This window comes from Plasmopara halstedii (genome assembly GCF_900000015.1).
Source record: "Plasmopara halstedii genome assembly, contig: Scaffold_1583, whole genome shotgun sequence".
In the NCBI taxonomy this organism is placed as follows: domain Eukaryota; phylum Oomycota; class Peronosporomycetes; order Peronosporales; family Peronosporaceae; genus Plasmopara; species Plasmopara halstedii.
Genome location: NW_020188494.1, coordinates 184,355 through 210,205, shown reverse-complemented (window position 1 = coordinate 210,205; position 25,851 = coordinate 184,355). Strand labels below are relative to the sequence as shown.

General features: G+C 44.3%; 9 protein-coding genes across 9 annotated transcripts; 4 read left to right on the top strand and 5 right to left on the bottom strand.

The window, feature by feature from the left end:
• Positions 1–5,603: 5,603 nt before the first annotated feature.
• Positions 5,604–5,880, bottom strand: PHALS_01639 (uncharacterized protein; the record flags this gene model as incomplete). The annotated part of the gene is made up of 2 exons (XM_024716069.1): positions 5,604–5,789; positions 5,824–5,880. 2 exons carry the CDS (start codon positions 5,878–5,880, stop codon positions 5,604–5,606), a joined length of 243 nt encoding a protein of 80 aa, XP_024581704.1.
• A 145-nt stretch (positions 5,881–6,025) lies between these two features.
• On the top strand, positions 6,026–6,379 carry PHALS_01638 (uncharacterized protein; the record flags this gene model as incomplete). The annotated part of the gene is made up of 1 exon (XM_024716067.1): positions 6,026–6,379. The coding sequence occupies one exon, from the start codon at positions 6,026–6,028 to the stop codon at positions 6,377–6,379; it is 354 nt and encodes a 117-aa protein (XP_024581703.1).
• Positions 6,380–9,139: 2,760 nt separating this feature from the next.
• On the top strand, positions 9,140–9,723 carry PHALS_01637 (uncharacterized protein; the record flags this gene model as incomplete). The annotated part of the gene is made up of 2 exons (XM_024716066.1): positions 9,140–9,205; positions 9,337–9,723. 2 exons carry the CDS (start codon positions 9,140–9,142, stop codon positions 9,721–9,723), a joined length of 453 nt encoding a protein of 150 aa, XP_024581702.1.
• A 113-nt stretch (positions 9,724–9,836) lies between these two features.
• On the bottom strand, positions 9,837–11,808 carry PHALS_01636 (coatomer subunit; the record flags this gene model as incomplete). The annotated part of the gene is made up of 5 exons (XM_024716065.1): positions 9,837–10,032; positions 10,101–11,422; positions 11,487–11,533; positions 11,621–11,660; positions 11,806–11,808. The coding sequence occupies 5 exons, from the start codon at positions 11,806–11,808 to the stop codon at positions 9,837–9,839; spliced, it is 1,608 nt and encodes a 535-aa protein (XP_024581701.1).
• Positions 11,809–11,997: 189 nt separating this feature from the next.
• Positions 11,998–13,368, top strand: PHALS_01635 (uncharacterized protein; the record flags this gene model as incomplete). Its single annotated transcript, XM_024716064.1, has 1 exon — positions 11,998–13,368. One exon carries the CDS (start codon positions 11,998–12,000, stop codon positions 13,366–13,368), a length of 1,371 nt encoding a protein of 456 aa, XP_024581700.1.
• Positions 13,367–14,066, bottom strand: PHALS_14803 (uncharacterized protein). Its single transcript, XM_024716063.2, has one exon. It carries the CDS (start codon positions 14,017–14,019, stop codon positions 13,732–13,734), a length of 288 nt encoding a protein of 95 aa, XP_024581699.1. The 5' UTR covers positions 14,020–14,066; the 3' UTR covers positions 13,367–13,731.
• Positions 14,067–18,565, bottom strand: PHALS_01634 (uncharacterized protein; the record flags this gene model as incomplete). Its single annotated transcript, XM_024716062.1, has 8 exons — positions 14,067–14,276; positions 14,341–14,484; positions 14,547–16,424; positions 16,484–16,981; positions 17,051–17,680; positions 17,761–17,854; positions 17,915–18,405; positions 18,473–18,565. The coding sequence occupies 8 exons, from the start codon at positions 18,563–18,565 to the stop codon at positions 14,067–14,069; spliced, it is 4,038 nt and encodes a 1,345-aa protein (XP_024581698.1).
• Positions 18,566–18,684: 119 nt separating this feature from the next.
• PHALS_01633 (apoptosis-inducing taf9-like domain 1 family protein) lies at positions 18,685–19,256 on the top strand (the record flags this gene model as incomplete). The annotated part of the gene is made up of 4 exons (XM_024716061.1): positions 18,685–18,763; positions 18,827–18,925; positions 18,979–19,076; positions 19,155–19,256. The coding sequence occupies 4 exons, from the start codon at positions 18,685–18,687 to the stop codon at positions 19,254–19,256; spliced, it is 378 nt and encodes a 125-aa protein (XP_024581697.1).
• Positions 19,257–19,540: 284 nt separating this feature from the next.
• Positions 19,541–21,566, bottom strand: PHALS_01632 (uncharacterized protein; the record flags this gene model as incomplete). Its single annotated transcript, XM_024716060.1, has 4 exons — positions 19,541–19,615; positions 19,678–19,842; positions 19,911–20,086; positions 20,153–21,566. 4 exons carry the CDS (start codon positions 21,564–21,566, stop codon positions 19,541–19,543), a joined length of 1,830 nt encoding a protein of 609 aa, XP_024581696.1.
• Positions 21,567–25,851: the final 4,285 nt, after the last annotated feature.

Here is a 25,851-nt window from a genome sequence, read left to right as displayed (position 1 = left end):
ACACCACAGCTCCCTTGGGAGAGTGACGGGTCACTCTCATGTAACCCCGTTACAGTTGAGGTTTGAAGTTAATTACCACACCTGCTGTATGTCGAAAGTAATGCTGGTTTGACCGTGTGTGAAATTAGTTTGCTAGCTGAGTGGTGATACCAAGTACTGGGGTGTTGGTAAACGCGCATCAACTTGATTTCTTGGAGTAGAGCGCGAAGTCGAAGCAGTTGGCACTTGTGCGGATAGCTAGAAATTCAAGCGTTATGTTAGCCCTTACATTGGGCGTGGAAGCCAACTTGCCACAGGAGCAGTACTTGAGCTTGATACTGAGTTGAGCGTACCAATTTGCGGTCGAAGTCTTGGCGTAGAGATTGTTTGTGTCGATAGTGCAGAATGGTAGTAATTCGATCCAGTGCAAAGTATGATATTAGAAGCGCGACCCTTTGGTCGTGCCTTGAATTTGCGCTATGTGTAGAAGTAGGAATTCGACCAAGAAGCGTAGTGAGTGCATTTAATCTTGGTGTGTGCTGACTTGTTGGATGGAGTGGGTCCGGTGAGTAGCTGTTAAAGTCGTTTTGGGTCAACATGCCATCTTGCATAGCCGGACCTCACTTCGGATAGCCGTATACGCGTTAGACTTGATATCTTGTAATAACCGTGGATTTTGAGTCGTTCGCACTTGTGTGGATGGCATAGAGACCTAGTGTTAATATCTTGATCATGTTGCTTAGCGTTCAACTTGTAGAGACTAAGCACACCGGGGCGTGGTAGTCCAAATTGGCTGTGTGGACAGCAGTGTTTGATTTTGAAGGATGAGTCCAAAGCCGTCTTTATCGTCTCAAGACGTGGTGAGGGTATTGCGAAAAGTTTCGGTGAAGAAGGCCTGAGAACGACTAGAGCGGGAAGCTTAATCGTCAAAATAGCTCGCGAATTTTACGCGCCATGATCAAAAAGTGACTAAGGATCTCCATCTGAGTTGCTACTTGTGTTTGACGCGTAGGATGTCAAGTTTTACACGACGTCTTGACTGCAGACATGTGCTGCATGTGTTGCCTTGTCCAACATGAGAAATTTGACCTGTCCTGCCTATTAGGATGGACTGCTTGTAGCAAGCAGTGGAGAGAGTCGGCGCTAAGTTGAACTGGTGTTTAATGCGGAGGACTTCTGTTGGAAGCCGGCCAGTAGCGCGGTTGATACATACGGAAGCGTTTGCATCCCATAAATTCCCTTATCCAACCTGGATCTGAGCTTGCTTGTCCTTGTCCCGGTCAGGCCTAGCTTGACTTTTCTAGCAGCTGTACTGGATGTCCACCTGGGAATCTGGTCTGACGGTTTCAATTCCCGTAGCTGTTAAACTTGACGTTGACATCCCTGTTGGCGGTATAGCTTGTGTTGTAGATGCTGTAGAAGTGGTTTAGTTGCATCTGTCGTCGTGAATTATCCATTGTTGCCATAATCGAGTGCTGAACGGCTGAAGCGGTTGTAGACAATGTCACAAATGCATTATGTTGCATGTGATTCAATTCATGTGTCAGTTGTATCCATGTAAGTTTGCCTTTTAAAGCTGCATGTGATTGAGACTGCCAAAAGTGCAGCTTAATGTATGCAGAGGCATGATGACGTACAAAGGCTTGGGAAGTCGAATCTTCAATGTTTTAAAGTGGTTTGTTTCGATGAAGCCACAATGCGCGAAGTACACAAATCTCACAACAGTAAAGATTGCTTTAAATGCGTGAGTTCCATAGCGTTGTATAGTCGTATGTTGAAGTCGAATAGAGTGGGGGAGACAATCATAGACCATTCGAAAATTCCAATAATGAACTAGTTGAAAGGTTGGAGAAAGACTTTCCATTGATGTATTGCCACTCTGCAAGTCCAAAAAACATGATGGGCATCTTCAACATTTATGCATCCATGTACACATGTATTGCTTGATATGACTTCCGTTCTCCATCGAAACTTGTATCGAAATCCTAATACATTGTGTTGTATACATAACTTAAGATCGGAGCATACTGGGAGTACATGACGATCCAATCGGTACTCAAAACGCCATGTATCGTCCGTTGGAGTTTAGCCCACAATCTGAAGCTTGTCAATTTGGAGATTTGGAAGCGGTGTACCCAACTTAGACTTCAATAATAGTTTAAAAAGTCCCGGTTGGACATGTCTATGACCATTCTGTCTTCAAAACTTCAGCCATGAGTTGCACATTCAGTGTGAATGGAACGAGTTGGCCCATATATAGGTCCGTGTGGGAGGCAGATCAAGGTAAGTTGCGAGCAATAATTGTGTTTTCGACGCAGGTCTGGCGAATCCACCTGAAGTAGACTCTTTAGTAGATCTAGTGTCGCAAAGCAACCATAGCACTTTACAAAGTCTTGTAGCGGGTGATCATTATGCCTCCAGAAAGCTAATCGTGCTTTTACTGACTACGGCCAATGGGGTTTTAGTCTGCCAAACGTAAAGTAGACATTGTGCATGACCTGAACAGTTTTCAGTTTGTGAAGCCGTGAGTAGTGTGCAGTTCCGCCCATACACGTAGAGTTGATTTTTCAATAGTCAGGTAGTCCATTCCATTGCCCTCCCTTCATATCTGCGTATAAAATATCGAAGCCTGTACCAAGGGAGCCTAATATTCTTGTAAAGAGCTGAAGTGCCGGAGTAAACCATCTAAGTACAGCATTCAACTTTTTAATCGAGGCCCTTAATGTCTTGAGGTGCATATCGAGGATAAAGGCTTTGACAGGTGTCAATCTTAGTTTATCCCTCGAAACACATGTGTAAATCCATTTTTTAGCGAATATTCCGGCAACTGCGGATTTACTATCCGTATCCTTTTAGTAAATAAAGTTGCGTGTGATGACGTCCACAGCTTTCAGAATATTCGGTGTAATTAACGTCACGCTGGCTGTGTACCAAAGTAGTGGTAAAATGATGCTTTGTAATAGCACCACTTTGTTCATAATGTATGTGTAATAATGTATGTGCACATAATTTCTAGATGGCGCATCGTCTTCGTAGTTTTCTAATTATATCGCAAAATCGTTCTTTGGGTGTCACAGTCCGCCCTGAAGTACACCTAATATTACCACAATGTCCAACGGTCGTAACACTTTGAGATCCGTTGAAGCACGTAGTGGCCAATTTGGACAAGTCGACTTGGTGCGTAAGCAGCATGACACTCTTTTTATTCATATTAATGTCCTGACGCTAACGCGAAATCTTGTACCACATAGGTGCGTAATCAACATCAGCTAGTTGACCGGTGCAGTCGTCTGCAAAAGCTAGTAGCAAATGTGGGATGACCCATCGTTAATATTCAATCCTCACATCGAAACTCGAGCGCGTTAGTAATTCATGAGTGGTTCAAATGAAAAACACAACCAGTATCGGAGATAGCGGGTCGCCTTGTCGTACCCCAGCCTCCAACAAAAAGGGGTCCCCTGGTAAGTTGTTCAACAGCAAACTAACAGAAGTCTGGTTGTAGAATGTTCTGATCTAGGCTCGATAGGTCGTACCAAATCCGATGTGATGCACTACCATGTCCAACGCCGGCCATAGTACACTATCGAAGGCCTTGGCAAAATCGATAAGAACAGCTCAAGCGTCCGGATGAGTGCTTGCATAATTCTTGTAAGTCGTGGAAGCGAACAAGAGAGTGACGGATAGATCTTTTAGGTACAAACCCGCTTTGATTTTCCCGTATCAGCGAAGGAAGCACAAGTTCCAGCCTCCGCGCCATAATCTTAGGACCAAGCTTAGCATCAAGGTTCAGCAGCGTCAATGGACGGTAGTTTTACTAGTAGATCCCAGGCTGCGATCTATCTCCGGACTTGTATAGCTGCGAAAAGTGCGCCCGTCGTTGAAACTTGGTCATCTTCCCTTTGATGACTGATTAATGTGTATAACCTCGTATATGCGAGCCCACAGCTAATCTTGTAGTACTCAATCGGTAATCCGTCGGGGCCCGGCGCTTTTCCAGTGGTGAATTTCATGATCGCCCAGTATAAGTCGTTCGCATGATGAGCGCATCGAACAGACGCTGTTGTGCTGGCATAAGTTTTGCCACTGTTTGACGTAGCATTCGCGCTAAGCGAAGTGGTGTATATGAAGCATCCTGTATATGACGAAGATCCGGCGAGGTCGATTAGAATTGTTGCCCCCAAAACCTGTGATGTCACGCCTCGATTTCAACAGGGTCGTCGCTCCTCGACCCATCGCCACGTTAAATTTGGTGATGGGTAACCTGATACAGTCCTGTTTTGGCGGCCGAAAAAAACGCTTTGTTGCTTGCTCACTAGGATGTAAGTCGTCTGCAAATTTGCTTATTGCGCTTCTTTCTTGAATCGTCTTCTTGTATGCATTCAGATCGGCTTGTGTTTGTTGTAGTGCTGACTTGTTGCAGTCGATCGGAGCCAGATTGAAGAGGTCAATGTTATCGCTCCCTGCGGTGACTATTCTGGACATTTCCCGCGCATAAGCTTGTCGAAGTTCAACCCATCGACTTCGAATATAAATACATTTGGAGCGTTTGCGTTCATCCAGAAGCGCCTTCAAAATTTTGAATACGTATCGCCACTCGCCCCGCCGACGCAGCAAGGTATGTGATGACATCCGGATATTGTAGAAGCCAATCGGGGCATCGCCACGGCGTGCGTCTCATTGTTGGCATAAACTTCGCTTGTAGCTGAAACCCCACCGGTGTGTGGTCCTCGTTATACCACTTTCGATCCCTTATATGCTTGATCTCAGCGAGATGGTTTGTACTAGATGGACTGTAAGAATCATAAAAATAGTAATTCAGTCGATTTTGCGTGTTGAGCTTGTGTAGCCCTTTGTATCTTGATGCACAAAGCGCCGTGCGTCGATTAAGCCCAACGCGTCAAGCCAATCACCCAGTTCCTCTTTACCAATCGCCGGATGCAACTGGGAAGGTGAAGCTTGATCCAGAAAAGATTCCATGGTGACTTTGAAGTCACCCATGACAATGTGTGTCACTTGGTCGTTCTATCCTAGTCGCTGAGAATGAAGTGTACGAAAAAAATCACCCTGTCGTGGGGTTCATCAGGTGCGTACATTACATGTATATATACCATCTGAGTACCAAGTGTGGACTTGAGCAATAAATATCAATTGCATAATTGGCCCTTAAAGACTTGACTAGTGGGGATTCAACTTTATCAAACGGTGAGGCTGATGACAATATCAGGCCTACACCATGCCTCTTGCTGACGACAGGAGACGTGGTGTCGGACCAAAAGCAGCGCGGTCCTGAGTCAGAAATGTGAATATAATGCTCGCTGGTCTGCAGTGGGTCTTCTTTGTTGAACATTGTCTCTTGGAATGCGACCAGTTGATGTTCTGAAAGAAGTCGCTGATACGTGTCGAGTTTGGCTGTATTTAACCCATTCGCGCTTAGCGAAACTTCATTGAGTGTCCAAGCATCTTTAGAGTTAAGTATTCACCAATCTGGAGGCATTTTAGCCATCGTTTTGAAAAACGAAATAGTTGCTAAATCATCAAGTGCCGCAAGTACGTACTGGGGCGTACAATTGTCATTGATAAAAATCTTCGCCGCATCACTTCGAGCCAAACAGAGAATATTGAGGTCACTCCAGAGCAGAAACGGGGATTGACAAGACGCTTGGGGGCATTAATGGCCCAAGAGAGCTTAAATTTTCACTGGGTCGATATATACCTTGCGCAAACACCATTAGGGACAAGTCAATGATGGCACTGAGCTCCGCAGCGGCTTGAACTTCTCTACTTGGAAACATAGTAGATGGCAACATCAACTGAGGCTATGCCATAGCTTTTTCTCAAACGAACTTGGAAATCCAAAGATGCACTGTCAGCGACAGGCCACGCACTGATTGCACGATACATCGCGTTAGCTCGAAACAATTGGTCTGGACGATTAAAAGGAAGCTGAAAGATGCGCCGAAATGAAACAGGTTGCACTTAAATAGCCGCCAGGGCGTCTTCGTGAGATGTCATTTTGAGAATCTGGTTCGATGAACTCGTCGATGACATGCTGAAAATCTTATTTGAAACTCGATCTACTTTAAGAGCGAGGGTACGCACACTTTTCAGTGTACGAGTCTCCTCTTCATATGGTAAAAGGTTAGACGAAACAATAAAGCCAGATACTGGGTCACAATTCTATCTTCACCCCGGCTTGCGCACCAGATTCCAGATCAACATCAGGTGGGAGGGTCGAATCAAATTCGTCATCCGAAAAATGTCAGAGCAATTTGGCGATTCAGGAAATAGTACACCAGCGAATATGAGTTTCAACTTCACACTCCAACTCTCAGGGAACGAGGCCGTTGACTCGATGTACTTGCCGCCGTCACGATTGATTATCCCTTATTGCGAATGCTGAACGAGTTTCCACTCCGGTGCGTCTTCTGGAACGGCATCAACGATCATGCGCTTCAACTTAGTCCCAGTACGAGTAGATGCACGGCAGGTTAGCATAACATGAGCAGATGGCTCGTCTAGATCTTTTACAACCCGTGTCCAAACCTGTGGCTCGCAGGGGTAATGAATTACAACTATGAGCTCGGCGGTGACATCTCTTCCATTCATGCTACCATCAGAAGTGTCTGACAATCAACGAGGATGAGGCCGTAAGGATGGCGACTTGACCCGATTAAACTTGCGTACCTGTGCTGCACAAAACACTACTTCTCTTTCAAGTCGAAATGTATCCCCCGAAGAGGTTCTCCGGTCAATTCAAAGAGCCCGACAGAACAACCCATTATACAGTGCGTCCCCTGGACTTTACTTGACCATTCACGTGCGTAGAAGTAATCATAACAGATCCGGCTCCTCTCTGTACGAATCAGTCGTAGATCGTTTGATCGGTAACGTCTTTTTGAAGACGGGTGTTGTCTGCCATCCTGGGCACTGTGACGTAAAACTTCGTTGCAACGTCATACCAGCTAATTTGCTGGTAAAAATCATCAACTATCATTTTAAATCCTCGTCGTCATTCTCCGTAAAATTCATTGCAATTGTGCCGCCATAGTCATGCACTTTGAGTCGATACACCAGAAAAATGACGAGGTGGCGTCAGCTCTCGATAACCAAATAATGAACCTTAAACACTGTGTAATCCATAATATCACGAAAATGAATCACCTGTATCTTGAGCTCGTTTTCTGGATCGATTTACAGCAGCAACATGATTTTACGACAATATTGAGCGCTGTAATTTCAAGACTTACTCATTAAGCATCCGACTCATTAAAAAGAGCTCCAAACAACGGTTACATTTTAGATCTTGATCTCTATTGACTTGAGAACAACAAAGCAACGCCTTCGAAATTTTCCGATTCTGGTTGCCAAGATACGGCGTCTCGGTGAATACAATCTTTAGCTGTTACATAAGTCCTACTGACAGCTTCAAATGGTAAATCGGCTCTTGTTCCGCCTATTTTGCTACTTGTTTTATGAATCAGCTTCGAATTGGGTGGGCTTAATAATAATACAACTTGCGAATGTCATACTTCATAACAAGAAAGTCTTGAAGTTGTGTACATCGATAAACATACTCCAATCGTTTCCTGTCACAGAGTGAATCTCTTGTAATTGGAGCTGTTTGCTTCTCGTTTGCCCGACAAGAGTCGCACTCTCGAATACAAGGTTCACCAAATATTCGAAAATACAGCGATCTTTTCAGGGCTCAATTGGAAAATAAGCAACGACGTGTACACAGTAATTTAAGAGCGCTATACTTTACGCTGGATGACACATCATCCAACTATCGTACTTGAGCATTTCAACATGTCGTTCACGGCATCTTTTACTAAGACGTTGCTAATACAATGACAAAATCAGTGATCGAAGGTTGACTGAGGGAAATTTGAAAGACACAAGTTTGAAGATGTTGGAACTAGTATCAGGAGACTTTAACATTTAAGAGAAACAATGAGTCTTGTCCCTACGTGCCTATTTAAAGTATGTCCACTCGCGCTCATTCCATCATAAAAAAATTACTGTTCAAGCAACATTTCCACCTTTCATACTCACTCACACGATGGATACGCAATGAAAAAAATATTTCGAGCCGTTAGAGACGTAGGTGACTAGTTTTAGTGATTAAGTCAAACAAGACGGTGACGATGACATAATATGTCGCTTGCATTCGCTGCGTCTTGCGAGTGAAAAACAGCCATCTCATGAGTTTAAGATCAAGGGTCAAGTTATGTCTGGACACATGTTGACAGTGCTCGGAGGCAATGGGATACTGAATCATAGCAGATTGCAGAAAAAAAGTCAAGTTTTAAAGCTTAAAAGTTCGCGATTGGAGCCAAACGAAGGCACATTGTGGTGTTTGAGTCGTCAAAGTAAAGGGCGTTGCTAAATTTGATTCAGATGAAGAACCCTTCACCGATTGAATGTGAGTTTCCTCTATCGGCGACACGAAAACTATGCTCACGGATTTTTCAGAAAAATGATCTCGAACAGAGCAAGAACAATTAAGGAGTGCAGACGGAGAGATTGTTTTCACATCTTGATTTCGTTAGTTTGGCTGTGAAACCAATCCTAGAAAACGAAGCGAAATGCCTTGCCGTTATGATGAAATCTAATTGGAATTAAATAGCACGTCCGGCGCTTCGAACCTTCTAGTTTGCTAACACGGATGTAATGCCCGATGATGAAGTTCGAAAGGGAAAGATCGCATGTCGTTCATGTAGAAGAGTCTGACCAAGTAGATCTTTGGAGCGCGTAAAGAGAGGGAGGAAAGGATGATGAAGTTAATCGTTGAAGGTAATTTAATGATATCAGTCAATTTTATAAACTGGCATTTGGGAATGTCAGTCAACGTTTGAAGGCTATCGTTGATAAATGTTCAACCTTCGCAATCCAGAAAAATTGAGTACGAAACTCTCCAACTCTTAGTGCGAGCATCCGAGACATAATAATTCGTAGAATAAACAACTTCCACACTACCAGTAGCGGAAATGGAAATACATATTCTTGTCTTGATATTGGCGGTTCGCCTTGATCAAAATGTATTGCAATAGACATATTTTTCACTTTCCAGTCGTTTAGTTTTCGCCTGATGATGTGTGATACATCACAGATGCGACAATAATGATTGGTGTGCGTTACACCATGCCAAACCCGAATAATAATGCACGAAAATGATGCACATGACCTCAGTCCGCCGCAATGTTCGTCTGCTATGCGGCTCCACGAGGTACTGACTATTGATACAAGTGTATAGATGAATAAGCTTCGTCTCTGCGCTAGCTTTTGCGTATTGATTGCCCTGTAGTATTCATAATCTACGCTACTTTCGACTTTGTAACCTGTGGCTAAATTCGATAGATGCTGCTGGAGGGGAATCTTGGAGAGTATGCAGAACATGCATTACAGTCCAGTCGTCATTTTAAAGATCAATATCAGAGTCTAAGAGCTTGCGACGACTATTATGATGCACTTGTTAATAGTAATAACAACGTTGCTGCAAGTCAGGACAGAAAGAAAGCAGCATGGACGTCGTATTCCGCGTATCTTGATTGTATCGGCAAGGCGCTTTGTGAGAAACCTCTGCTGGAGTGGAAGGCTTGTATCTCATCAGTCAAGATAGGGAAGAAGCACATTCAGGAGTGTGCACAGACAAAACGATTGCTTGAACGTTGTCTACGCAGTAAGAGTGAAGAGATTCTACGAGCGTCGCAGCCCCAAGTTTTTCGTCCTAATGCTGTTCCGTAGACAAGCATACACAAACACAATGGGCCTTGAGACCTTTGACCTCGTTTGTACTAAGAAGTTATGGCTATCGTCTCGCACGAAATGAAATTAACGCACGTCACTTAAATTCGTTTCTATACAATCTGATACGAGTCCGTCGAAAGGAGCTTTTCAAATCCAAATGCAATTGACGAGCCGTCCTCCACCTTTTCAACTGCTTCCACCTGTACGTCGCTATACACGCTGCGCGAAAAGAACGAGACAGAGATGGGAAAGAATGCATCAAGGTGATTACCACGGATCGTAAACTCGAGTGTGCCTGAATTATTGCTGTAAACAAGACAACAATTTAAGCTACTGGGTTAATTAGAAGATAGATAAGAGTCGAATGTACGTACGCAGAGCTGATTTGGTCGTGATGCCAAAGGAGTGAACCCTCGGCTGAGTTGTGCTGATACTGTCCGTCCACATTCGCAACGCTCGGTGCATCGTGACCTCCAAGTGGAATAATAATGTTTACATTGTCCAAAACCATGTCGCGATCTAACGAGTATTCGACACTGACATTCATCTTTCCATCCCCTTCCTCTTCAGGCCAACACGTAATGTTCAACGGCAACATCGATTCGTCCTGTGTCTTTAAACTCCAGCGCAGAAACGCCACACGAGAAGTTGGAAATGGCTTTGAAGGATCTCGCAAAGCGAGCACAGAGTCCTTGTCATAAAGCCGCTTGTCCACTTTTGGGTGCGTTTGAAATGAAATGCCTTCAATCTCACCTGTGCGAAGCTTCAGACGGCAGCACCCCGCACTTGGATCGTTTACTGATACATACATACTGCCCTTGACTTCTAATTGTTCAAGAGCACCGTCTCGAGTAATAACAACAGTGATCTTTTCTTCTACCACTGCACCAATTGGGTCATGACTCACTGCAACTGCAATTTCTGGCTTCTGCACCGTCTCCACCACAGCACTCATCGGTGGGATTTCTTTTAATCCGTCTTCTGCGGCCATCGCATCCATGAACGACTTGCCACCGCTTCCTAATCCCATGCCTTGACCACTACTCGACGTTCCAAGCTTCATTCCAGCACCTTTCGAAACAACTGGCGCTGGACGACTGTTATACGACGTCGGAGACGTAGCACTTGGTGATCTCGGGCTACTCATAAAGCTGCTTTTGTTGTCACTTCGTGGAGACTTAAACTTACTACTAAACGAGCTTCCAAACGAACTATGTAATCCAGATCCGCTACCACCCATACCAGCACGCTCTAATCGAGCACGTTCACGCTGTTCTTCTTTAATACGCGCTGTATGGCGCTTCATATCATCTTTAGCTGCTGCACGTTTGCTTTCAAGAATCATATTATGCAGCTTCTCTTCGTGGCTTTCCATCTCCATATTCATACGAATTTGTGACACATTTATGTTCTCAGAATGACCACCCGCTGTAACGAGCTCATCAAACCCAAAGACCAACTCAAACTGTTTGTCACGAATAGAAGTTTCACTAAGAGGTGCACAGATATCTGGTACAAGCTTGGCGAGTAATTGTATAATGTGCAAATCTTCCACAATATTGCTCGTCTTGTTGGTAATAATGAGCACAAAAAAATTCTCTAACGGTTGATACACGTAGCGCACACTCTCTGTGTCAATGAACGTGTGTTCACGTGTACCACTTGACAAAAGCTTCGGAAATGCCGCAAGGAGACCCTATGCATCAATATCCCAAATTTTATGTTCAATTCTTTAGAATATCCATTTGTGATGGACTCACCTCAAGTCGAATTCGAGTGATTTCGACAAATTGGCGCGCCACGAGCACTAAAATCACAGGAATCAAACATAATAGGTAAAATCGAATGAAAATTAATTAGACGTATTGGATCAATCGCTTTCATTCTATCGTACCTTTGCCATTTCTAGTCAGCAATGAGGCCGAGAGCACCACCTACACATTGGCATAGCGACGTCCGTAGAGCGAGTTAGAGCATGAAACACATCAAAGCAGCACGAGATTTTCCTATCATATCGATAAAGCAGAAGACGTGCTGTCACGTCCTTGCCATGAAGAGAAAACGACGTGGTTAACTGACCATTCTGCAAGAAGATTCCTTTCAATGCAGCCCCCTCTGTGTACGTGGAGCTTTTACGAAGACACACTTATATTACCCAATCAGATATTAGATATATTCTCACCAATCGTATGATACTATGACGAACCATGACAATAACTATAAAAAGCATCAGTCTTCCTCCCAACATCTCTCTATCTCTCTACCTTCTCTATGCCTTCGATGCTTCACGCTACCTTTAAGCCTACACCTCCACCAAACATCAGTCGACTACCTAGTAGAAGGGAAATGAATAATACAGAACAAATCGCTCGACAGATATGCAAGTCTACTGTGCTTGATCCAAAGAACGCACTATTACTGATGGCCATTCCAGATTATGAGGAATATAAACTTATTCAGCCTTATAGTTGCAGGTCGCTCACTGACAGAAGCAAGTTTGTTGGTGATCACGATTTTATTACACACCACGCGCCTCAAGAAGTAAATGACTTTAAGATGATGGCGTCGCGGGATATGGGCAATTTAAATCGTCAACGATCCATCTTGGCACCCCCTTCATCGAAAGGATTAGCAAACACTTTGTCACCGAGATTAAATTTCCAGTCTGCTTCAACTGTTATAAATGACAGCAAGAATCCTATCTGGCGAAAACGTGTGACGCCCACGCAGAAAGTCTGCTGGGTGTTGACTGATCACGGTATTCAGACGCTTATCGGACCAAAGTATCGATTAAAGACGCGAACCTCCTTTTTTCCATTGATAGCATCACCAAGACCTCAAAATCTGATGTCTGTTGATGAACCACGCGTAGCATCAACCAAGTCAGCAATTTCTTCGAATGTTGCAGCCAGTCCCGTTTACGAAGTTACTCAAAACGACATTGAAGAGGGTTTAGCAGACAAAAAAAATCTAGCAGCATTGTCACTGCTCGACATGAGCATCTCAAAAAGTTCTGATATTTCGGACTCGCAGCGAGAATATCTCAAAGATCGCAAAAGTTTGAAATATGATCGCGAGAAAATAGATTCACTTCGTTCCAGCTGTGAAGTCTCATCAGATGGAGCAGAACTGCTTGCACTTGCTCCTTACACTGGTGTGTCATGGGAATATAATAATGGGATAAGTGAAAATCAAAAATCTAATGATCGGGTTGACATTGTACAACGTAAACCCATCGACTCTTCACTCGCTCCAATTTGTTCTGAGCTTCGACATCAACGAGGACACGAGGCACTTCCTTCGGTACCTCATCACTCCGCAATAATATTATCTCCTTCGTCGCTTAATTTAGGCACACTACATTCTGGACAAATCTACCTATTTCCTATGCGAATTCAAAATGTGGGCAGTAAACAAGAACGCTTTCGCGTCAATCAAGTAGTGGCGACATGTGCAGGAGCTAAGGCTAGTATCGCAAAAGCCAATTATCATCGGGAGTCTGCGCGCTTGGCACCAGGGCTAGCTGCAATTATTACTATAGTATTCAGTTTTCAGCAGGTAGGTCGAGCCACAGGATTTGTTCGCGTGGAAACTGAAGGCTTGGGTGTTTGTGATGTTGAGATCAATGGCTCAGTGCGGTAGCTATTCATGCCTTTTTTAAATCATGATTTGAGTTGGTCAAAATTCTGTTCGTGAAAAAGTTTTTCGCTAATACCTGAATGCGTACACTAATGTCAGCACACTGTAGGTGGCGGTTTGATGAACAAACCGAGCTGATCGAATGTCAAAAACTGATAACTTCTAACTCAAGGCGAAACTTGAGAATACGTTGAAAAGCTACAAATCTGAATTCAAGAAAGAGACTATTTCACTTGGTTTTATTAGAAGGACTATTTTCGCTTCATTAATACAAAGGTTTATAAGTGAGTAAGACACGATTAATATTGAAAGGGTATCTGTCGAAAATGTTTTAAACCGTTTTAAGCCTGCAAAAAAGTGAAAGCGTCAAATGTGATCTTCAATCATTCTTTCGTTTTTCTCCAAGCAAATACCGAAGTTTATCTGTCTGTGGATTTTTCGTAACAAACATCTAATATTAACAGCAGATAAAGCACAAAGGAGAGTTGATGATTGAAGTGCAGCGTGACATGGCAGATGAGGTGACTGATGTAGATTCAAAGACCTGAAGCATACGCCATACAAAGAAATTTTAATCATAAACGGAGCAAGCGAAGTGAGCATGCGAGTGGATGGAGACTCAAAATATGTAATTAATGTTAAATTCAATTTCATACGTCATAAAATGTCGTAGTTTCTTAGCATCTGGTCGAAGAACAGGTTTATTGTGGAGAAGACAAAAGCTCGTCATGCCTGTTGTGATCTTTGTTTTGTAGATGGAGAAGATAACTTTCCCACGAGCTAAAACGAAAATCTCGGATTGGTTCACGAAGAAGAGTGAGGAAAGGTACAAGACTTTGCGAGCTGTGCTTAGCCGTCAACTCACGCAATGTGGGCTCCAAATGCCTCAAAATAGCGACAATCACATAAACCTAGTAACAACAAAGTCGTGGATATCAACTCTTCAAAGCATTTCACGCAGCAATTGACACTTACTTGAAAATCGACTCCGTATAAGATGATTAAATATGTGTAGATGACAATATTTTCCCAATCTAAATAGTTCCAGAAATGTTGGCTATGCCAACGCATCACAAGAGTCAATACAGAACATTGACACTGATCGATTGCGTGTATAATCTGGAAATATTGAACCAAATCTCATTAGGGCTGAACAAGTTTCAAAGTCAACTAAACAGAACCTGAGGAAATTCGTTGTGAAGTATCAGTTCCACTTTCTGAGCAATAATTATATCTGTCGTGTTTGAAGAACCTTCTCCAGCGCAACTATAAGGGCTTCGTAGCCATTGGAATTCAGTCGATGAACTTGCAAAACAATACGATAAAAACTTTGCGATATCAGCTTCTTCGTAGGTTGGATACAAGATCATCAACATCGTCACGGGAAAACAACCCAGTGAAATACTGCCAAAAGTATCGACAATAGAATCCATCAGGGTGGAAGATGACTCTAATGATAGTCCACTCGCATAGTTTTGGTATAAACGGCTCATGCACTTCTGCTCAGAGTCGGTAGAGGAACAATGAGTATCGTCAGGCTTGAATTTTGGTTTCTTAGTCGAACATAACAAACTGCTCCTTTTCACCACAAGACAATAAATGAGTCTAGCAAAGATTTCAGTAAAAATACTGGCTGAACTTCTCAATCCTTGAGGAAATTCAATCTCAAATTGAGTTTCAAGGTGATGAATAAGATCCCACGAAGCTTGCGAGATTTCTGCGATTTCCATACGCTCTGAGCTGGCCTGAAACAACTGAAATATTCTGTTTTGAAGTACAAAAGCAGCTTCAAATTTAAAATGATTTGGCTTCTTGGCAATAGAGTCTTCGTAAACGTCTTCAAATGCATTCGTGTGTACTTTAAAAGCAGAAAGCTCGCATCGAGACAACTTTTCCTTTGGGCCACCAATAAACTTGTATTCGTAGCAAAGTTGTTTCTCAACAAGCGAGCAGGGACTTATAATGTCGTTTGTGTCACAGAAAGCGCCTCGTTGGAGTGTACTTTCGTCATTAAATGCGATCACATTGAGTTGTGACAGCAATGAACTGCACTTGAGCATCGATGGAACACTCGAGACTAGCGACAGAAGGAGCTGAAATACTACGCAACAAGTATCTTCAGCACAACAGGATCTCAAACACGTTTCTGCTTTGTGACGAATCAGCATTTTAGCGAAGAAATCGATCAATGGACTCGTTTTCATGGAAAGTAGTGACGAACATGCAAAGTGTGAGCTCAAACAGCATTGCAGCCATTGCAAGCGTCTCATTGGGGTGATCAGATTGAATGGACATTCATCATCGGAGCTATTAAGAGCTAAAGTAAAGTCAGTAGACGCTTGGAGCTCGAAGATAGTCTGAATTAACATTCCTTGAAAATTGGCAAGACCGAAAAAGGTCTGTGCAGAGTCTTGATTTGATAAGCAGCCCAAAAGCTCTCGAATACTTAGCTCTGTTATATCCTGCGACCGAGTATGTAGAAAGGTAGTCACGATCACGGTATCTAGCTCGTCAAGTGCTCTTGCTGAATGCCACACGGAACGTACGATACGGCCGCTCAGATGTAGAAAGTCTTTATCATCTTTTCGTTTGGAGAATATTGTGCAAATATTCCAGAGCTCATGAATAACTTGAGCTGTTTTCGCTACTTTAAATATCTTTGGATGAAGTGCCGTATCCACTATTAAGTCAAAAAGTTTGCTCTCCTCACAGATCCAATCATCCGTTATCCTGTTGTTGTCCGTCGCTTTACCATAGTGCGACTGTAGAAAGCGTTTGCATAACTCGAAAACATGTTTTGTTGTGCGTGAATCAGGATCCTGAATAGCAACATCAATCACAGCTTTGCTTGACAGGATCATTTGCAAAAGTAGTTGACCGGAGGCTTGGAGCTTTAAAATCGCATCTTCATCGCGAGATTGTGTTGACAAGCATGAATATAATAATTGGTGGATTTGAGTATTCGGTTGCCTGAAAGGGAACCATGAACACATTTCTCGTTCTTCTGTCACACCCTTCAGGTGACCTGAAATTTTTGCAGTCCAGCAAGCATCAACGATCTACGACAAAACACAGATTACTGACAAGTTCAGAGAGGCATTTTGTGGTTGTATCATACTTTAAGGAGTGTTGAAACCAAGTCGTTATCATCTGCACGATGCAGATAAGTTGCAGCACTTTTCAGACTCGCTATAGCCCAGCGATCATTGAAAGCCTTATCTATGTCCTCATGCAAGTATATCGGTCCAATGACAATAAACTGAAGATACGCTAAAAAGCAAAAGATTAAGCGCTTATACCTTATCAAAAACAACTGAATGATACAGACCGTTGCAATTGAGAGAATAATTGCATCGATTACATTCGTCCCAAGGATCTTGCAGCTAGCCATCGAATCATCAAGCGGCACTTCTACCCAACTGCTTTGCTTTGTCGAGGCCGGCATCACTATCTTACCATAAATGAGATTATTGCTGATGGCAATGGGCTCCAAAGCTGGTCGGATCCATGTTGTATGGCGTTGTCTAATATATTGAAGGGCAGGAATTTCTTGCCACTGGCTTAGTAGATCTCGCCCTTGCTGGTACTCACAGATGTATGAAACGATAGTCAACATCTGATTGGAAAAGTGTTACAGCAGAATCATTACATCAGCAATTATAATACACATAAAGGTGATACTTACACACTGCATGGTCCGCTTTTCTAATATTGCACTTAGTGAAGTGAAGGGTGTCACTGGATTTAATGGCTGGAGACAAGACAAATGTTGCAACAGATCAATGATGAATCCAGAATCGTCTATCGCGCGAAACAATTGTGAAAGATTGGGGACATTGAGTAACCACAGCATCAGCCACCGCACTGGATCATCATTAAGAACGAACAGTATTGTCAAAGGAGTCCTTTGTTCCGTTTCGGCTTTAGTTTCCTTCTTTGAATACAAAGACAGAAGGTAAAAGCTCGAGTGCAAAAGTTGAGCAAGTGCTTCGGCTGAAAAGTGTATCCAGTGTCGCATGACAGTGTACAGTAACCTGTAGAGTACTCGAAAACAGTCGAGAACAAGAATTGAACGTACATCAGTGCTGTGACTTAAGTCTTCCTCGATTAGAAGCAGTTCGCCACTCTCCACGTGCATTCCAATAAAATTCAGAACCGCCCAAAACAATTCAAGGAACTGATATGCATCTTCAATTTGATTCATCAGATCGCACACAATTCTGTGGGCTCGCGTTGTGTCGAGAAAGAACGTGACAATCGCAGAGCAAGAAGCAGGAAAAAGCAATCCCGAATTTAGAATCTCTGTCATTGGCACCTAAGGGAATCGATTGTATTTCACCCATTCGGAAGTGATAAACAATGCTTTTTGACATTCGATAAAACAAGATTTTTTACCTGCACAAACTCGTTTAGTCCTTTTGTACGTTCCACCTTATCAGTACTCTGCATTTTTTGAATCGTAGAAGGAAGGTTGTCTATACAAGAGATTCTTTCACTCCAAATATCAAATAATATGTACCTTTTCTCTAACTCACGGAGCATGACTCACCTCGTTGCTGACCTTGACATGAAGTTCTCGTCGAAACTTAGTATTTCAGATGAGCAATCGTTCAAACTCGAATCAACGCTTTTTTGATTTTCAGCGAGTAATTCGTTTTTCTTCCTCATGTCAATCTTTTCTTGCACTTTATTCCAGAATGAAGCCAAGGAATTATTGGATTCAAGCGTTACCGCATATTTATTATCCGTTGATTCCTTAAGTAGATCTGCTGACCTCTTTAACATGTTTTGTAATTGCGCTAAAGTCTCTTGAAGCTGATGACTCGTCTCGACACGAGCCTTTACGCAGCTTAAGACGTACTCAGGATCCTGCAGCGTTTCAGAAATTACAGCATCTACTGCTTCACCAATGCAGCTACTTAATTGATCTGTAAGTACAGAAGAAATCAATTGGAAAATATCGAGCTGCCAGAATGACCCTTCATGATTCTTTGGATCTAATAGCATTGACTGAAATGACGTGAATACGTTTTCGAAAGACTAGAATCGAGAGTGCAAACGATATCAGTGCCATTGCATTCACACCTTTAATAATTGCATACCATACATTATCTTGTTTGGAAGTCTTGGAATTGTTAACATAAGCGTGTTGCAGCAACAGTAACTCCTCTAACGCAGCGGCCGCGTCAATCTCCGCCATGCGACTTTTGATACTCGAAATATTTCTTAACTTTTAAGCAATCAAAAGATCATTGTTGGCAATCTATGTTCTCCACACAATTCATCGCATATTCATCGATAATTGAAATTCACGAAGTCATGAGCTCTTCAGAAAACATGGAGCTACTTATGCGCCAGAGCATTTTGTACACTGTAGGCCGTATATGCGACGAAGAAGGTTGTTCAAAACCTTTTTTAGTATGTCAGCAATCATTATTTTAACAATGTGGCTATAATTTAGCGGAGAACCAGCAGCATGAGCACCGTGCACGTGCTCGTCCTAAATTGTCGAAGGAAGCCATGGCGCTCGTGGCCGATCTCGTCTATAAACAGGCGGAAGGTATTTAACTGTCTCACGTTACGTTTCAAACAGACTTTTACACTTTGTTGCAGTGATGGCGACCGAGTTGCAATTTTTCGCACGTCATGCTAATCGTAAGATGATTAAGACTGAAGACGTGATACTGCTTGCCAGGAAACAACCAAATTTGGTCGGTTGTATCTCAGTTGTGATCGTGCTTGAAAAGCTAAATGACGTTTATTTGCTGTATTCTATGCAATACTTCTAGACTTACCTATTAGAAAAATATCAACGAGAGAACCTCACCTCGAGTTCCACTTCGGTGGTTAGCTCCAGAAAAAAACGGAAGAACGGTGAAGATATTGACTAATCGAACGAAATCACATTTTCTTGTTCCCGATCGTTTTGTAGGGAAAAATGAAAGTTACAATTGCTTTATCTATCTCTGTAGACGAGAGTTCTTTTGCTTGAGCAATGAAATTCAATTCTACCCTTTACGCTTTTACCTCTTCAAGCAATAATTTAAGGCTTAAGATAAATGCGCTCAACAATTACCCCTTATTGTTGACTTAAGGCTAGCATCAACTGCTATCTTGGACGGCTAAACAGAGCTCCCTGCCGTGTGATAATCACACTGTTGACGCTTTTCGCCCTTTACGTTTTGTGGTGGTTGAGGCAATCGTGTCGGACGGTACTCTTTTCTTTTTGAGCGATCGTATCGAAGTGGCCCTGTTACCTCCATGAACAATTGACGTGCTTGCTGCTCTTCGTGTAACAATTTCACTGCCTACCTTTGGACTGGTTTGGCAAGCTGCTGTGGATTGAAGCAACGTTGATTCTCGAGTTTGTTGCTCGAGCACACTATTCCTCTTCAGTGCCTCATTTACAGCTTCTGTTGTCCTTTCTAATTTGGCTACCAATGAATCATTTATTTGCAGGATCAAAGCCACCGTTTCCTGATTAATAAGAACGGATAATGTCAGTGTCTGTAGCTGACGCTCAAAAACTGAAATCACTCGTGTACCTCTGCGACTTGAAGCTTCTTTTTACTCTCGGCGTGATCAGCGACCTCACGTCGAAACTGAATCTCAAGTAGCTCAAATTGCTTGACATTCTCTTGCTGGTTTTGCTGCATCCGTATCAGCTCCCTTTGCAGCTTGTCCACCGCTTCTCGCTGAATTCTTTTGGAATCTTCTGAATCTGTTAACATTGTAAAGATAAAAGTGGATGAGCGGATTTGAAAAAATTCCATAAGACTAAAATTACCAGCTTTTACGCGTGAATATCGTGACTCAGAATTTTTAAGCTGCGATTGTAAATCATCTACTTTCGTTGACAAATTTTGTGCAAGTTCTTGGAAGTGGTTTAACTTGATTTGGCTATCTTCCCGTCGCTTCTCGGCTTGCATCAGCTGCAGTTTCAGTTCTTCATTATCATTTCGCAGTGTATCGTATGCTGCTCGTCCAGACTCTTTTGTTAGTGCTAGTTCGTTAGAAAATTTCTTTCTGGTTGTAAGCAGCTTTGCTTTGCTTTTTCGCTCACTTAGCTGAGCATCAGAAAGCTGCTGGGTTAAGTCTTCACGCTCGTTCTCTAGACAATTGACCTTGTCCTGCAACGCTTTAAGAGCTGATAATACTGCGCAAGATCCTTGCATACCACCTCCACGAGCATTATTATCTCTTATACTGAAAGTATCTTGAGGTGGGTACGTCAATGGTTTTGGTTTTCGAAATGGTGAGGGGGGAGAGCAAAACACGTTGTTGTTAAGAGCACGATGTTCTCTTACAAATGTCTCCCAACTATCCAATGCTTCAGTTGACTCGTAAGGCAGATCACAACGCCTCGCATTATTCTGATGACCCGCTTTTCGCGTCATTTCCGATGTGCTTTTCACTTTACTTTTTACAGTGTAGATATTCGACTGCGGCATCACTGCAACAGCATTTCTTTTCTTCATTTGCGACTTTTTTGTGGGATGTAGAGAATTCATAGCTTCGGCTGCGTGAGCATTAGACGCTCCACTAGCTGCTGTCAAATCACGCAAAGTATTTGCTGAGGATATGACCGGCTCCTTTTGAATATTTACACTGTCGCCGCAATCATCATCTTGAGCTAATTTTTTCAGCATGAGTTTAAGCTCTTTCAGTTCTTTTTCAGACGTTGTTGGGGAAGCCAGCGACTGCAAGGAAACTTGACATTCTTTTGTCCTCTTTTTCTTGCAGATCCTTGAGTGATGCTTACTTATAAGTCGACGAGGCACGTCTATCTCAATGTCAGCGTCAAACGAAGCATCATTGTCATTGCAAAGATCGTCAGAATCTCCGTCACTTTCATCCTCCGATATGCTGTTGGTATCGTCAGACTTCTCGATTATATGCTTCGCTCGACTCTCGCATGGATCATGGGTCCAGTAAGACTTGTTTGCTTTCATCTCACGAAATGTTTGACACCTTGATTGAGTGCCTGGAGAGGTAGACCACCCTCGGGTTGTTTCTTGCTTGTTCAAATTCGCACTATTCTTACGATAACTTGATAAGTTTCTCCCCTGTCGGCTATTGCGAGGAGATATGAAGATTCGACTGCGCGTAGAAATTTCAAACACCTGTTCGTTGGCTTCAGATGACGATCGAGACTCACAGTCACCTGAGCGCTTTAAGTTAAAAGTGCCAGGAAATGTCATTGCGTGTATGTTGATACCCTAATAGTTTATCAAACACATATCTGGCAAAGTCGCGACGTTTCCACGCAGCAAAGAAACGGTTGTCATTCAAAGCCAGCATTTTCAACTTTCGCTTTTTATGAACATATTGCGACCCAAATAAAATTGTAAGAATTTGATAAATCAATTATCTGTTGTTCGTGTTACAACATCACAACGGCATGCTGTGTATCATGGAGCAGAAGACAGTGCGCTCACTCATTAATCTTCATATTACTTGATAAGTTTCAGATTTAAAAAAATTAAAAAGGGGTAGACATTATGACGATGACTCTGCAAGGACAGCTCGCACACCAAATAACGTGTGGCGAGCATTGACATCAGTCATCATCTATTGACTTCGTTGTTACTATCTAGCGACGGAGGATTAGATGGTGCACTTATTTTTGATCAGCTTTCCAGATCCCAGCTGATTGCCATGGTGCCTGCCATGCTCCAGAGATAGCTATCTCCAAGCTCAGGGATCGAGCGCGGGAATGTGCACCAACGTACGGCACTTCGATCGAAGCGGCGCTTCCCTCCCAGACGTACCTGAAGCTGCAGCTTTCACGAGTGTTCTTGTCGACGAGGCCTATCGCGTGTGGTCGTGTATACTTGCCACCCAACCAGGGCAAGAAGGAGTTGGTGGACTTCGTCCAAGAGTTGCGTTCTCTCATCGCCGGGATGGTAGCCGATCCTCTTCTCGAAGCGGTCACAGTGACTGTCGTCATGAAGCTTTTCCGCACAGAGGAGGCAGAGGCCAGAATGGAAGGAAGTCTTTCGTGTGCATCCGTCTTCTTTTGAAGAAGCAGTGAATGTGACACTGATCGCCGAGCTTAACTATAATTCGACACGACTTGATTGCTATTCACACTCTAGCAGCTCGTCGAGCGGGTCTTGAGCCTTTGGAAATCAAATATGGGGCAGAGATCCGAGCTCCAAGCAGCTTGAAAATACCCGACGATGTCTTATCTGTAAAGACATCCCTTACCTTCGGACCGGTTGTCACCTGCGCAAGGCGCGCTAAGGGTCATCGAATTGACGTCCTGCTTTTCGCCAGTCTTCTGTTTTGTCGCGAAGAATCGACAACACCCAGTAGACGCGGGGCAGCCTACCGGGAAAGAAGGGAGTTCTGTTGAGCCTCAAAGAGGTGGAGGTCCGCAGAGCCCAACCTTGAAGAGCTCCGTGCTCTTGAACACGGAACGTGTATGCAAGTCGAGCTTGCTGGTCGTGGAAGCGACCGTGAAGGGCTTTGAGAAGTCATGGAAGATACTAATCGACTCCGTGGCGTCAGGCAATTATACACGACGCTCCACGATGAAAGGAAATCAGCTGTATGCTGCTGCGCTGAAAGCACAGTTGAGTGACATCGTCACTGTTCGCTTAGCGATGGAGACATGTGCCACGGTGCCGAAGGTTACACCACGATGGATCGATTGGAGGTCGAAGACCTTAAGCGCTACGCGCACGTAGCTTTGATGATTTGTAAAACCACCTCTGCGAGGAGGCAAAACGCTTTTGGCGCGAGGCTGGATTGAGACGGTCAACATGCTGGAGATTGGAGTATCGAGTCGGTGAACACTGAAGGTGTATCGGACAGGGGTCACTATGGCTCGGGCTTGACGTGAAGCGGCACGTAACTCGCGAACCGCTGTTCAGGTTTCGTATAAGAGAATTTGAGGGCGAGATCCCAAGGATACACGTGGAGTGACACGTAGTTAACTGAGCACTGCTCACGTTTCGCAGCAGTCGCTGCATGCCACAAGTGGCACGGTTGGACAAGTTCCGAGGCATCCTTGGCAAGGTCCTTCATATGCGTGTGGTGTGGCACGTTATCCACTGGACGATGGCGGCTGAGATAGCAGTTCGTCGTTGGATTTTGTCACTAACATCAAGGATCCGATGGAGCAGGAAGTGGACGAAGCTGAATGCGTGCTCCTTCTGGTCTCGCCGAGACGCACAGCATATGTTGAGAGGCGACGGCAACGCCGTATGCTAGCCGCAAGACGCCGGGCGCCGATCCTGATATAGGATGTGTCTACCGTAGACGATAGTGTACAGCTATACACCCTCGTTAACAGTGTGACCGGGAAGGAGACGGCGACGTTTCCCTCAAGGCTTTTTCTGCGGTGGATGATTTTCTTGAGTTGGACGAAATGAATTTCAAAGAGTTTGGCGGCGCCTTCAAGGCAGGCGACTTAGCCAAAGTGGTCGCTATATGACCAGATGAGGAGATCAACTCGTCGTCGCTCTGGATAAGGCTGTACTAGAGGATACCAAGAAAGTGATGAGCGCTCGAAGTGGATCTTTGATCCTGACGAATCCCTCGGATCCAAATTATTCTTTACCGAAGGAATTTCAGGACGTCGTCACCAAAGACCCGCCATCAGTCCTACCTTAGGACCGAGGTGTGCGTCACAAAATCGACCTGATTCCGGGAACCAAATACTGCGTAACAATCATATGGCCCCTGCCCAAGGAGCAGTGTGACGTAATTAACGCATTTTTCCGTGCAAAACACGGCGCAAGAATGGTGCGCGAGAGCAAATCTCTTCATTCAAAACCACGTTTTGTGTCCAAAACCCGAACGGCAAGTGGCGAATCTTCACGCTTATAATAAGCCAAACGCTGCTACCATTCCGGCCCTGACGCCGATTACTGAGAAGGATGTTCTCAAGAACAATATGGTTGGCTGTACAAAGTACAGTGCACTCGACTTAGTCGATGATATTTACCAATTGCCCACGAGAGCGAGAAATATTCCACTGACAGCGGTGAGTACTTCGAGCGGGACGCTCTGGGAGTGGCTGGTGATGTCGTAAGGGCTGTCAAATGTATCAGCAACATGTAATCGTCGCAAATGTTTAGGCTCCATCGGGCGTATGCTACGACATACTTTGACGTCATTTTCGTCCCCAGTCGTCTGGACCAAGGGAGACAGATGCGGAAAACCACATCGTCCATTTGAGGGCGGTGCTAGCTGTATGCTATGCAGGCCGGTGCATACTGGCGCCGAAGAAGTCCTAGCATCACGAATCACCGAACGGCGGTCGACCCGATCGTCACCGCCCGCCACCGACTCTTCTCGATGAGAACGATGACGTCCACTATCACGTGGAACGTCTAGTGAGACGACGTCGTCCCCAGAATCAAGCTCAATGTCTGGTGAAGTGGTGGGGATATCTTGAGTCCGAAAACTCGTGGGAGTTTGAGATGCCACTTCGGCAAGATTGCCCAGTCGCCGTGGTCGCGTTTGATTGGAAAGATCAGGACGTTTTGCGTCATCACACGCCCCGCGCTTCCCGGCAATAGCCAGGGAAGTAGAAGGGCCGTGAGCTGAGCTCAAGCAGTGACCCTGAGCTATTGCGGTCGCAGACACAGAGCCTGGCAATAGCCAGGAAAGTAGAAGGACCATAGCTGAGCTCAAGTATTGGCCCTGAGCTCTTGCAGTCGGAGACTCAGAGCTCGCGGGAGCATTGGAGATTGTTAATGCATACGTCGCAGGGCGACAATCTGAAGGAAGTCGACGGCGTGTTTTGAGTTTGGCAAACTCAGAGCGGAGGTGTCGCTCCACACGCACGTCCACCTCCTTGTGGCTCAACTGTGAGTTGTACAGTGAGGAAAGCTTCCGGTGTCGTTGCACCCATCGCTCAAAGCGCGCTTCGTCATTTGTAGTGCTTTCGCCAGGGGCGAGCTCTACACGTATTGTCCGTATTGCGGGTACACGAGAGCCACCTCGTTCAGCACGCAGAAGAGTGCGATAAACTTCCAACGGAATTTCTTGTAAAACCAAGAAGCGAGCTCGAAGAGCTTTCCGTTTGGCAAGCTCATGTCCGTTTCCTGACTTCTCGTCACCATGGCGACAATACGCAGGAAATCGGCGTTGCGCCTTGAGTTCGTCAAACTCAAATCTAAGATGGCGTTCAACGCGCACATCCACTTCCTTTCAGCTTCGCTGTAACGTACATTACTCAAGACTGAGCTTGATCAGCGGGAAGCTCTGCGAGCTTACGTTTTGGTAACCAAAGGATCGGGACCGTGCTCGACTTAAAAAGAGGTGCTCTTGCTCCCGCGCTGCGGACCATCCCTGTGGTGCTCGCCCCTGGCGAAACCGCTGCAGATGATGATAAGCTCTTTGAGCGATGGCGACTACGTAGGCGTCTAACGATCAGAGGATCGCGTCTTTCGCTTCAATAGCAGGATCCGCCTAGCAGAAGCCGCATTTCACGAGGGAGTAAGGCCAAACGTGGATACGAGCACGGAGTCA